Genomic DNA, 13722 nt, shown 5'->3' with positions numbered 1-13722 from the left:
AAGTGGTTGTCAATGTCTAATATGACAAGTCGGAAAGAGACTTCCGCTTGTAACTTGTAACTTTCAGTTTTGAGAACTGGGCCCCAGCGGCCCATTTCTCGAAAGGCCTTGTATTACAAGTGTGTTTCCATGACAACCCCTACGATTTGACAGTTCGCGCGAACTGTCAAATCGTATAGCAATTTCGAGAAATGGGCCCCAGAGGCCCGTTTCTCGAAAGGTACAAGACTTGTATTACAAGTGCGTATCCATGACAACCCATACGATTTGACAGTTCGCGCACTTGTAATACAAGGCTTGTACCTTTCGAGAAACGGGCCCCAGGTCGCATCGCTCGCATATTTCATTTTAAGTTACCATCAAGTATTACCAAAGAGTAGTTTGTTCTTTATTTGACATCTAGTCATTCTAAGTTTCACCTATAGAAGATGTCATGAATGGAATGACCGAAAATAGACTAAAGCTATAAGGGTCCGAAATGTTAGATCTGTACCTATCAAAAGTGGCAAATACTACGAAACGTTATAATGGTTTGTATGACAAAGAAACAAAACGACATATTTACAGCGTGAGCGTACATTTTAAATTCTGAACAATGGATTTCACGTAGCGTATAATCAAAATAATCTTGTTACCATGTTCATCACATTACCTATGAGGACACTATTATAAAGGACATGGGTATTTAATTTACATAGCTAGAACAAAATCCTAGAAAAATGTCACTTTGATCACTCTTAGCACAGAGGTGTTGCTTTATTCCCTTCTAGCAGGGAAGTTAAAGCCGGTTTACGAATAGAAAATGTGAAAAAAGTAAAAGATTTAAGTAATAAAGGAATTTAGGATAATAAATGCGGTCACTTACTCTTATTAACTTTCTCTACTAGAATGTACACGTCCTCTCCTCCTTTGGGCCGACCGTAGAACTTGCTTATACGGCATATCTTCAGGTCGTTTGTTGCTGCGCTTTCTGAAAATATATTAACAACATATTTTAACAATAACATAACAATAATATCTAACAGACAAGCACAAGGGTTGCCTGGTGGATATTAAAGCGGACCATTTAGAAACATAAATGTGAGTGTGTTTAGTAATACGTCCCACTTTGTTGGTTACCATTAAAGCGAGATTTACTTGTATCTTTATATGAATAAACTGACAAAGCGGCTTTATAGCAATCGACAAAGTAGGACGTTTTCCCGTGCACACTCACAAATATTCTTATAAAAGCCAATAAATACCCATTACATGAAATATCTTCAGAAAATCTCGATTAAAATCACTACACCTTTTAAAACAGTCACATTGTCTATCTGTTTGTTTAATATATTCGTGATAAACTCAAAAAGACACTGCACCTACTTAATCTTTCTGGTTTAGCCCATTGGTTGACTGGTAGAGAACGCCTTGAGGCATTAAGTCCGCCATTTGTACCTTATTTTGTTGTGCAATAAAGATTAAATAAATAAATAAAAAGCACTGAATGAAGGTTTAAGTGCCAGCAATTAGTAGGTATTTAATTTTTCTTAAGCCGCTGTTATCTGATCAAATCACGCATGTAGCTGACTTCCACGATACAGGTTTAGCCTATTGTGGGGATTGTCGATTAACTACATACTAAACAAAATTTATTTGTTAATAAAAATATTTAAATAAAAAATAATTGGTTAAAAGTCATGTCATCCTCAGCAAAGAGGCATCCAGAATGCTGATAACAAAATGCTTCCCAAGTTATGTGCCTAACAGGAAATAGGTCCTTACCTACTGTGCTAATAAAAAGTTATGTAAAAGTTATTGTTATGTACCTATACGTTTATGATCGCACCCGTGATACCTATAAACTGAACACCCCTAGCTTAAAAAATTTCTCATGGCTAAACGTCTAGGCTAAAACAATGGTGGTGACGAACAAACATAATTATGTGTTAGACTGTTTCGTTTAGTGTTTGCCAGTACAAGCATGTGGATGCCATACTTGTTTTCTTTATTTATTATTATAAATGAGCTTACTCTTGGCTACAGACTAGCCAAAGGCAAAGACGTGGCCTACGATGGAGTGAGCTCGCCCAGATGCATGTTCACCCTTGTGTTCGGTGTTTGACATATGTTTGGAGTTCTCTCACATCAAGTGTGTGGATCTGTCATTATACACTCATCATATATCATAGGGTGGAACATAAGGACCTTCTTAAATGTAACACCATACTGACTGTAACAAAACTATGTTCTTGCAATAAATATATTTCTATTTCCTATACAAATCAACGGACACTTTTGTACCTCAATACATATAGTTCTGTGAACGAGTATTTACTTGGTAAAAATAAAGTTGGCACAGCCGTTTTTTTTAGCGATTTCTTGGAGTACATATGTTTTTCGAAATGCAAACTGCAAATGTATGTGTTCTTGAAATCCTTGTAATATCTTTCAACAAAATCAGGTCTGCTACAAGCTTCCACCCACAATTCGCATCTGAAATGTAAATACAGCAATAATAATAATATGCTTGTATATATTCCATATTTACTTCAATGATACTATAATTTTTATATTAAAGGAAAAAATGGAAATTTCCTAGAAATGGAATTTTTTCCTTTAATATAAAAATGTTTAGAATCGTTAGCAGACGTTTCTGCTTAATAAAAATTGATACTATAATTGTTTTTTACTTCATTCATTTTATTAAAAAACGTGTCAAGATCTTGGATATATCATCAAAATGGATGACATTTTCGTAATTTCTAAACAAAGATGCCAAAAGCCCTTACAGATTTGAAAGATAAGTGAATGTTCGCATCTTAATTTTTATAATGGATGTCATTTGTTTGTTTACACAAAAACGTCACAGGCGCGTTATCAAGAGTAGGACCTAATACCTAATACGAGAAAAAATTGCAACTGCATACAAATTTCATTCAAATGGTAACAAAACAGAGACACTGAATAACGTACTAACTACTTAGAAATTTGTTTTGTTTACATTAGCAACACTATAAAATAATATTAGCCATTTGTGCTTATTTACCTGTCTTCTGTGTGTGGAAATTGATGAAATCGCATTTTATTATTTCTGTAAGCTGAAGACCTACATCCTCGCACAGCACATGACGTACGCACCATTATAATTGTGAAATTAAAACATAAATGAAAAATAAGTCGCACGGTCAGCTGTCAGTTGTACCGAGTTACTAACAATGGCGTCGCATTTAACGCAGCTCGGGTGCCCGCGACCCACCCCTCACACCCCGCGCGATTGCCAGGTCTAAAAACAAACGAGATTTAAAGCTCGCACAGACTACCGCACCGCACGAAGGTCACCCGTCCCATAAGTAATGGTGCGTAGCGATAAGTCTGTTACGGCTTTTAGACGGGTTCGCTGACTTTTGTTTTATTATGCAAACGTGCAGAGGGCTTGGCGGGAAAGCGAAAAATATCGCAGCGCTTGATGTGGCTAAAAATAGCGATCATCGTAAAATGCCCGCAGTTCCTGCCAATTGCCTTCTTCGTAGTAAACTCAAAAATTACTGAAAGTATTTTCAGGTGATAACATTAACAATAGGCGATTCTTGCTGGGGACGGTTTAGTTAATGAAGTCAGGTTAATTTACGCTGCTGTTTTAATCGAAATATTTATTTTAATTCCCTTAAAAGAGTACATTTTTGCGGCATGCGGCATAGAATAGAAGGCGCTATGTTCACTTCGCATTGATTAAATGAGTAATGAGTATGGGTTTATACACTGTGCTAAAATAAGTAGGTACAGTGTTATAACAACAAATTGCACGGAAGGCGGCTTCAAATTACACTGTTTATGTACTACTCACGCCTTACTTGAAAGTTTGTTTATTAGCAATGTGTTATTTTAAAGGGGTCTTTACGAGCAGCACATAAAAGGTACCAAACAGATACTGCGTGTAATGCAGAAAATGCGTTTTAGGCACAGTATAATCACAGTATAATAAAGAGTACTATCGTGCAGTATGGGTATGGCCACTCCCGCTCCCCGCTGGAAGTGCCGCCCACCCCCTCTCGGTTACCTCACAGTTACCGCCTGTCAAAAACGCGAACAGTCGACCTTTCATATTTCACTCATACAAGCACGTGTTCACCTACAAGAGCTTAGACTGTGTGGTGGGATGCGCCTCTTTCTATTTATCCCCAGTGTCCGAGGTGTGTTTTAGGGGAATAAACTACATATATTATGTATACCTACTTGTTTTTAAGCTATAAGGTAGGGTTTTAAAGATGAGTGCACGACCGTGTAAATGACAAATAAAAGTACGGGAGTAGAAAAAAACAAATAAGACTCAGCCAAAGTGCAATCATCACGCGACTTATTACAGCTGGCAGACGACGGGTTATTATGATTAGGAAACTTGACGTTTACACTATTAACACTAAACTACCTATGTACCTATTATATACATACCTCTATATCAGTTAAACATAATAATCTGAAATGATTCATTCGACCTTCGTATATCAAAACAGTACAATCCCGTGAAACAATTATACAATATACATATATAAAATATGGCAATTTTCGCCACTTAAATGCAGATTACGGACGATTCTGACCCAAGAGCCGTATGATGCATGCCACGTAGGTATTTGCGACCATGCAAGTGGCAGATCAATTTGAATTTAATCAATAAATAATATTGGGGACACCTTACACAGATCGACCTAACCCCAAACTAAGCAACGCTTGTACTATGGGTCTTAGGCGACGATATACTTACTTATATAGATAAATACATATACTCTGTCAAACAAGTCTGTCAGTAAATAAGAACAAATAAATATTGGGGGACACCTTACACAGATCCACTTAGCCCCAAACTAAAGCAAAGCTTGTACTATGGGTGCTAAGCGACGGTATACATACTTGAATAGATAAATACATACTTATATACATAGAAAACATCCATGACTCAGGAACAAATATCTGTGCTCATCACACAAATAAATGCCCTTACCGGAATTCGAACCTGGGACCGCGGCTCAGCAGGCAGGGTCACTACCGAGTGAGCCAGACCGGTCGTCAAAGACAAAGAAAACTATAGGTATCTAAAAACTGTAGCACCCTAAAGAAAAGGATGCATATCGTTTTCTTTGTTCTTATTTACTGACAGACTTGTTTGACAGAGTTTATATACATAGAAAACATCCATGACTCAGGAACAAATATCTGTGCTCATCACACAAATAAATGCCCTTACCGGGATTCGAACCCGGGACCGTATGAGAGTGTAAATAAATAAATAACGTGAAATAACTATTAGAATAGACTTACCGCTTTCACTTGGCAGTATTAAGTCAGATATACTGATCATATCAAACAAATTTTCAACTGGTTCAATCGGTACGTGTACCACCGTAACTTCGCTTAAGCAAATAAAAGTTCACTTACATTACATTTCATGAAACCACAACAATAAACATATAAACAAACAGGCAGGACCACATATTTTAAATTAGAATTAGGTCCAGAAACTTGGTCGGTTGGTTGAGATTTGACTAGATAGAGTGGATAGAGAGATTTGTTTTGGTTACGTTGATATAAGAATATTCTTGTTAGACCAATAAGAAGAAACAACGTAATAAAATATTACCTACATTAATAATAGTAGTTCAATGAATTTAGATGAACTCCTGAAATTCGTACATTTTTAAATCAGATTACAAAAAACAAATACTCACTCCTGTTATGTATAGGCTCGGAGAAGACCGGAGCGCAGATCTCGCGGTCGGTCTCGATATCGTGAGCGCTGAACCTCAGCCTAACGATGTTCAAATTGAGACCTCGGGCCTCCGTCTCGCAGTACGTCATGAGCTAGAAACAAACTCACCTTTAACTCTGGCACGCTTCATACCGGCCGTGAAATAGAACACCTCAACTCCCTGCATAACTTTTTAATTTGACTTTTTAAATTTCAGATTGCCAGTACGCGCGTGAGTCGCGAAGTTCGTAACTTTTTAATTTAGGGACGTATTCGGCCAGTCCGACCGCCGCGAGTCAATGTTTATAACTAAATGAGGGAAGCAAGGTTGTGGTTTTAGTTCCCACTTGTTCTATATGATAAATTCGTAGGCATCAAGGTACAGGAAGTTGAGATACTTGAGATGCATAAAGTATAGATAATAAATGATACCATATTTATTTATCAGTCGTACGTATATACATATATTTACTCGTAAAGCTGTTTGTTATTGTCTGTTTTATAGAAAAAAAAAACTAAGTCTTACGAAAGTCAATACAAAATTATTAGTGAGTTTATAAAAGATTTACCAACATTTTACGGGTATTAATTTCCAAATAAATAAAATTGTATTCTTTTTTTCATTCAATCCTGATAACTTGATGGTACCTATTCGTTGTTGGTGTTCATTACGTCATTCAAATGTTGAAGACACATGAATATAAAATTATTTAAGCCAAACGTAAAACTGTGGCTTATCGAAAAATGTTTTATTCAGTCAATGATTATTTAAGTTACTTATAATATTTAAGTTTAGCTATAAATGTAGAGGTATTATATGCCTGAAAAGGTAAAGTCTAAGTGTAACTGAATGTGTAATTGTATATTTCGACCTGCAATGTAACCTGATTCTTATATACAATAAAAAACTTTTGAAACTTTGAAACATTGGCTTAGTAATGAATTTGACTACAATACAACAGTAGGTACTTACCTATACCATCATACAAAGAGCTCAATTTTTATCTTTTGTAAGTTACTTTAAGCATATTTTATCATACGTATATTCAACTATTCATAGGTAATAATTATGCACCTCTATGCGTTAAACTAACCTAACCTTTTTATAAAATATAAAAAAGAACACAACAGCAAGACCTACAAAAAGTAAACATAACTCAACTCAACATGCAACAAAAAACTTATCGAAACCTCTTCAAAGAGCTGAAATGGGTGACCACTAAATATTACACTTGGTGACATTTACGTGAGCTATTCATTATTAAGAACAAACGAACATTTGTGTAAGCGTTAGCGTTACTAAGAATTTACTATTCAAGTGGTAACAAAAAGTTTAATAAACCAGAATCCATTAAATAAAAATGTTATGGAAACTATAAGCTCTTTCATAACTTTTTTGACTTTAACTTTTTACAAACAGGCAAAACACCTGTAACAAATGGATAAAACACTTTTCCAAAGTCCTTAAATGTGTAAGTTAAAACTTGTAGTTTACAGTAAAAATATAGTATGCGGTAAACAAAAAAAAATATACTTGATAAAATTAAAGTCGAAGTTATGTTATGTGGCATTCTGTACCGTCAAAAGCATCATAGTAAATGGGTTTCAAAAATAAAATAAATACAGAGTCTAAGATGGAGCTCACCAATTCAGTAAGAGCCTATTTGTGACGTTATCTGGGTAAAGGGACCTTATTGTCGATGGCGCTTACGGCGTTATGAACGATGTTTGTATACAAATACGACGCCGAGGGACGTCAGCGCCACCGACAATAAGGTCCCTTTACCCAGATAACGGCACATTTGCTCTTTCTTTCAAGAGACCGAGGACAATAATTCTCTTTTTCTATTCCCGAACTGTTATTAGTCATTTACAGGGTCGTGTGGGATCTTTAAAACCCTACATAAAAGTATATTCCCCAAAGCCAGCGTCCGCCGGCATTCCGCGCATGCGCGCAGTATCGCAAAAACTGAAAACGCATTGTTTGGCTCTGTAACCATGGCAATGGCAACGCATTGTTATAACGATACTGCGCGCGTGCGCGGGAAGGCTTTGGGGAGCTGAGCTGACAGTGAAAACCTTTGCGTCAAAATACAGGAAACTGTGTGAAATTCACGAAAGTTATTCAAGAAAACTATTAAAAACTAAGTGCATGGTCGTAGAAAAAGTATTGTATGCAACGGTGTTTAACTGAGTCAAAAAATACTCGTCTTCGCCTCAAATTGTTACCCGCGCCACTCATCTTTTTTTGACCTCCTTTAAACGCCTGTTGCATAAAATACTAATATACTCGATTCTATTTGCATACCAACTCGTTTTTGGCAACAATACGGATGCATTACACACGTGATGTCGATTTATAACTACCACAAAGCTATTATGATAATGTTATGAGTTAGTTCTCGGTATTGCTAGGCGAGGCGTATAATATTTATTGAGCTAAGTATACACTATAAAGTAATTGTTTCATTAAAGTAGCAAAACAATTACTGAATATACATACTGTAAATGTATTATGCTTTGATTGAGTTGAGCCACACATGACTCTAGATAAGTAGGTAACAGAAAACCGTTTGCGGATTATTTATTTTATTGCTCAAACTCAATATCCTTCAGTATAAAATTGCCTTGACATCTTGATTGACAACAGTGGCACTGAAACTTATATTAGATTTAGGGCAATTAATTAAAAGACACATGGCGATTTATAAGAGTTGAAATATATTATCGCAATATAGTAAGGCAAGGTGTGCTCCTATGAATAGCTACCAAGGGACTAAAGTACAAACGAAGTCCTTAAGATTAGGAACTATGGGCTGTTGTTTTTTATTCAATAGTTTACATGTATGAGAGAGAAAGTATAACAATATACTTGTTAGAATAAGATAGATTTAGTTTTGTTAATTCCAACACGCCCCCTCAAAAATAAATCTATGATGAAAATCATTATACAAAACAATAACAGCATGACCCGCCTTTTTCTGGGAAACATTATGGCCAACATTTGTTCAAAGGTAAGGGAAACCCAGTAAAACCTTACCAGCCATGTCATCGACTTATTTCTAAAATAAAATCCAACTTATTTGACATGTCCTATCTATATGGTACCATATTTTACAATTATATTCAACACATATGCATATGTAGTTTAACACACCAGAATCGATTGATCAGATCGATTCAAGTTAATTATAAATCAACACATAGTCGTACAAATACAAAACATTTATAACCACATAAAAACACACATAAATATAAATTACACCGACATAACCTTTAAGTCTTAATATTAACGCTGACATTTTATACGCTTACATTTATGTCAACAGGTATATGACATGTATTCATATTGTAATGTTTCATAGGTATAACATTCATACAAACTGTACGCCATGAACAAATTGAAAGTACAAACTCAGTTGTTCTAAGGTTAGTTGGAAGAGAGCTCGCCTTTGTACATAACCATTAATAGTTATTTGTTATACAAGGGGGCAAAGTTGTATTTTAACGCCGAGTGTGGAATTGAAAAACGAGCAAGTGAAAGGATTCTATAGTTGAACCGCGAGCGAAGCGAGTGGTTCGAGAATAGAATCCTGAACTTGCGAGTTTTTTAACACACGAGAAATAAAATACATTTGCACCCGAGTGTAACACAAAACTTTTCTATACATTTCTCATATACCATTATCTCTGACAGGTTCATAGATATATTTTAGAACTAACCTGTCTGTGCTTGTACATGCACATTGTATTAATGACCACCAATTATATAATAGAATTAGAAACAATCTTATTGATCCTTTATCAATGAACTTAAAAGTTCAGCTTTATCAATGCCACTTTGCTGTTGGACAATTACCGAAAACCACTTCATAGAAGTTTGTCACCCCTATAGAGTGTCCACTGTTCGGCTCACTTATGATTTCCTTATCCGTGAGAATCAACTTGACACTCTTTAGCATAATGAAACGTATCGCCTTGTTTACGTTAGCTTAATTTGGCTAAGAACACCCCACACTTCATTTCTACAAAGTCCTTTGTTCTTCAATTGGAATTCTTTGCATTATTTTACTTCACATTCCAAATGCAAAGATTTGTTTAGCTAAGTATAGTTATTTAAAATGCTACAGCAATACGAGTATTGCTTTATTTTACTTATTATTGTGTGTTGTTATTTATGATTAATAATTTTTAATGTATCTACATCATTTAAAATGAAATTTATTTAATATATCACTGTCTGTACCTACTAGATAATGGTTAAAATAGAATTAGATTTTTATATTTATTTATAACCAAATGTTAGGTATTAGTTGTGTTCTGAGAGGAGGTCATATTTAGCTAACCAAATAAAATAAAATGGAAAGACTTATACGACTCTTTCATTTGCAATTTTCGAGTATAAAATTTGTAGGTAAGTATCTTTCAATCATTATAATAAGAAAAACATCATTTTCAATTTAAATAAGTATTAGACAGAGTTGTAAATTTTTAAGATAAATAATATTATGTATTGTTGCCTAGTTGGACTAATAAAAAAAAATAAGAGAGCGGCTACAAGAATTATATACCTGCGTCTGTAATAAAACAATGCAACATTATGATATTTTCTTACAATCTTTGTGTGAATGACTAGATATTAAAAGAAAATTAGAGTTATGATTTTTATCAACAAAGATACCGATTTATACAATTTAGGTCTAGGTACTCGTATAATATTATGTGTTCTGAAAATCTTTTTGCTTTGGAAACAAATAACTTTAACTAGTAATGTAACTGCACATGTATTTCACAAAGAAATATAATTTGTTTATATAACTACATGTACTACAACGAATAATGTACTTATTATTTTTGCTCTAAACTGTTTTGTTTTTATTAAATAAGTATTTAAGTTTCGTTGATCTATCTCCTCTCAAACACCTATAATTATAAATATTTTAATTAAAAACGGGGCTTGAATATTTTATCTCAAATCTTGCATAAAAGCAGTCGGTCAAACAAACATTCCGGATCGTTTCCGATGCGACGCAAAGGAACCCATCACACTGGCTGCGTTTCCACGCTGAATCACGATGGACAAATACAAACACACACAAGTGTTTAACCATAAAACAAAAAAAAATCCTGAAGACATTATTCAAATTTCCATTGCCCTCAAACTCGTGTGGCCCAAAATCAGACTTCTCGGAAAAATCCCGAATGTCAGTTACATTTTCATTTCCATCAAACTCATGTGGCTCAAAATCAGACTTTTCGGAAAACTCCCGAATGTCAGTTACACTTTAATTTCCCTCAAACTCATGTGGCTCAAAATCAGACTTTTCGGAAAACTCCCGAATGTCAGTTACATTGTAATTTCCCTCAAACTCATGTGGCTCAAAATCAGACTTTTCGGAAAACTCCCGAATGTCAGTTACATTTTAATTTCCCTCAAACTCATGTGGCTCAAAATCAGACTTTTCGGAAAACTCCCGAATGTCATTTACTTTTCATTTCCCTCAAGCTCATATGGCCGATAAATCAGACTTTTCAGAAAAACTGAATGTCCATGTTGAAATTTCCAACTCCCTCAAGCTCATATGGCGATTAATCAGACTTTTCAGAAAAAACTGAATGCCCATATTGAAATCTCCAATTCCCTCAAGCTCATACGGCCGATTAATCAGACTTTTCAGAAAAACTGAATGCCCATATTGAAATCTCCAATTCCCTCAAGCTCATATGGCCGATAAATCAGACTTTTCAGAAAAACTGAATGTCCATATTGAAATCTCCAATTCCCTCAAGCTCATACGGCCGATTAATCAGACTTTTCAGAAAAACTGAATGTCCATTTTGGAATTTCCTCCTAGCTCACATGGTCGATAATCAGACTTTTCAGAAAAACTCTGAATGTCATTTTGGAATTTCCTCCTAGCTCACATGCAATTTTATTATGTGGCCAAATTTCTCATGAGTCATAACATACTGCACTATCATTTTTCTCACACCTTGGTCATATGGCTCAAAACATTATGTTTATAAACACAAAACCAAATACCTCGAGGATTTTTATATGACCACAAAGATGTATTACAATTATTATACTAATCTAATTATTCATGAAGTAACACAACATTAAAGTGTTATTTCGTTCTTACATCATCAACAATCATATGTATAGGTATATATAATGCTATTTAAGACAACATCACTGTCAAATAATATACTTTTTAATATATATAAATATGCATACATACATACAATCACGCCTGTATCCCATAATGGGGTAGGCAGAGCACATGAAACTGTAAATGTGCCACTTTAAATACGTATCTCATCATTCGCAGACACATACTTTCTTTAGACAATCTGACAAATAAAAAAAAAAAAAAAAAACTGAGCTCCTTTAGCAATAAAACAAAAAACTAATTTATGAGCTTTCAAGTATCTTTCGGGCGCACCAGTGGGCCAATTTAACAAAAACATGTGTTTTGTTTTGCCCTTACAAGTCAAATGAAGCGTCACTATTCACAACACGTCAAAAATGGAACTTCAACAATAACAAATTTCAACGGAAATAAAATATTTGACGTGCGTATTTTAACTCCACTGTTGTACTTAATGCTAGTGTATTTAAATTTTATAGCATTAGATGTTTCGTACTTGTGTAGTGACCCAAAAATAAAGTACAAATACTAATTAATGGCTACTTTCTGTTCAAAAGTCACAATTCTATAATATTAATTGTATTGTTAATTAAAGTGACGACAAGTATTCCAAAACATGACTCAGGGAATGTAAAACAATAATAAATATAATTATACCATACGTACCACACCTTACACTTACTAATGTGTAAGTCAATGGCATGATACCATCATTGGATATTACGCTAACAAGTGTCATCATAGGAAGGTGCTGTAAATTCAGATTTGCTGATTACTTCGACTGTCAGGAAACATGTGATAGACGTAGCCCACGTAGCACTCACGTCGATCAACGATCAATATTACAGTTGTCTCTCGTCGTTACCATTTTAGCGCATTAACGTTGAGCGCTGCGCTGCATAGTTAACTCTCTTTCCTGGTCACAAAAATATTCCTTACTCCTTCTCAGATAATGGAACAACTTTCATGTCGTTGTAGTTACTAAGTATATCAAATTGCTCGTACTCTGATAATATGCCCCTTTTTATGAGATAAGAGGCAAACGAGCGGACGGATCAGTAAGCAGTCACTGATGTTAAGCAATTAATATCACAGACAGATATATCCGTAATATCACAAATGTAAATGCGTTGCTGGCAGTGAAAAGAGGAGTACGCGTTATTACTGAAGGTTCGAAGCTTTGGTCCTTAAATACGGCAAACGTCAGTCGAGTCAGAATGTATTATGTTTCATTTAACAATAGGTATCATATTGCATCCATTTTTGTCAGTTCGCACACGTTCATTGAAAACTTGAAGATGTAGGTACAGTTATCCCACCTCTTCAAATATTGTTATTTACATAAAAACCAGCAACAACAAAAATCATTTTTCTTTTTCTAATTTGTTTCTCGTATGTAGGACTGTAGATAGGTATGTTTTTTCAAATTGTAAATCAAATACTAAACAATGGCTGCCTCAGCTTTCCTGACTTTCAAATCCACCATTAAACGTATATAGATTTTGTCCATTAGGTAACTATTGAACTTGTAAGTTCCGCTTAACTTCTCTTATTACCAATTCACCACTGAAGGGTTAATGTTCCATTTAATATTTAAATGTTCACAATCACATAAATTTCACTTCCATTGTTCACAAACAAATCTCACAACACTATTTACAAAAATCTAATTAAATGTGTCTGGGCCCATAACCTATTAGATTTAGGGCAATTAATTAAAAGACACATGGCGATTTATAAGAGTTGAAATATATTATCGCAATATAGTAAGGCAAGGTGTGCTCCTATGAATAGCTACCAAGGGACTAAAGTACAAACGAAGTCCTTAAGATTAGGAACTATGGG

At 34.8% G+C, this 13722-nt stretch overlaps 1 protein-coding gene across 3 annotated transcripts in view; it reads right to left on the bottom strand.

Moving 5' to 3' along the window:
- Positions 1–13722, bottom strand: part of LOC125242564 (nuclear factor NF-kappa-B p105 subunit) — a 47563-nt gene that overhangs the window by 14896 nt on the left and 18945 nt on the right. For 2 of the 3 annotated variants that reach the window (XM_048151332.1, XM_048151333.1), the window contains exons 5-6: positions 5706–5838; positions 866–970 (exon numbers count right to left, since the gene is read on the bottom strand). In XM_048151332.1, the coding sequence (XP_048007289.1) occupies positions 866–970; positions 5706–5838 (238 nt within the window). Of the gene's footprint in view, positions 1–865; positions 971–2317; positions 2476–3028; positions 3180–5705; positions 5839–13722 lie in introns of those variants that run through there. The other variant, XM_048151334.1, reaches the window with a different exon arrangement.

This window comes from Leguminivora glycinivorella, chromosome 3, assembly GCF_023078275.1.
Source record: "Leguminivora glycinivorella isolate SPB_JAAS2020 chromosome 3, LegGlyc_1.1, whole genome shotgun sequence".
In the NCBI taxonomy this organism is placed as follows: Eukaryota; Metazoa; Arthropoda; class Insecta; order Lepidoptera; family Tortricidae; genus Leguminivora; species Leguminivora glycinivorella.
The sequence above is the reverse complement of the archived record's forward strand: the minus strand, read 5'-3'. Positions and strand labels throughout refer to the sequence as shown.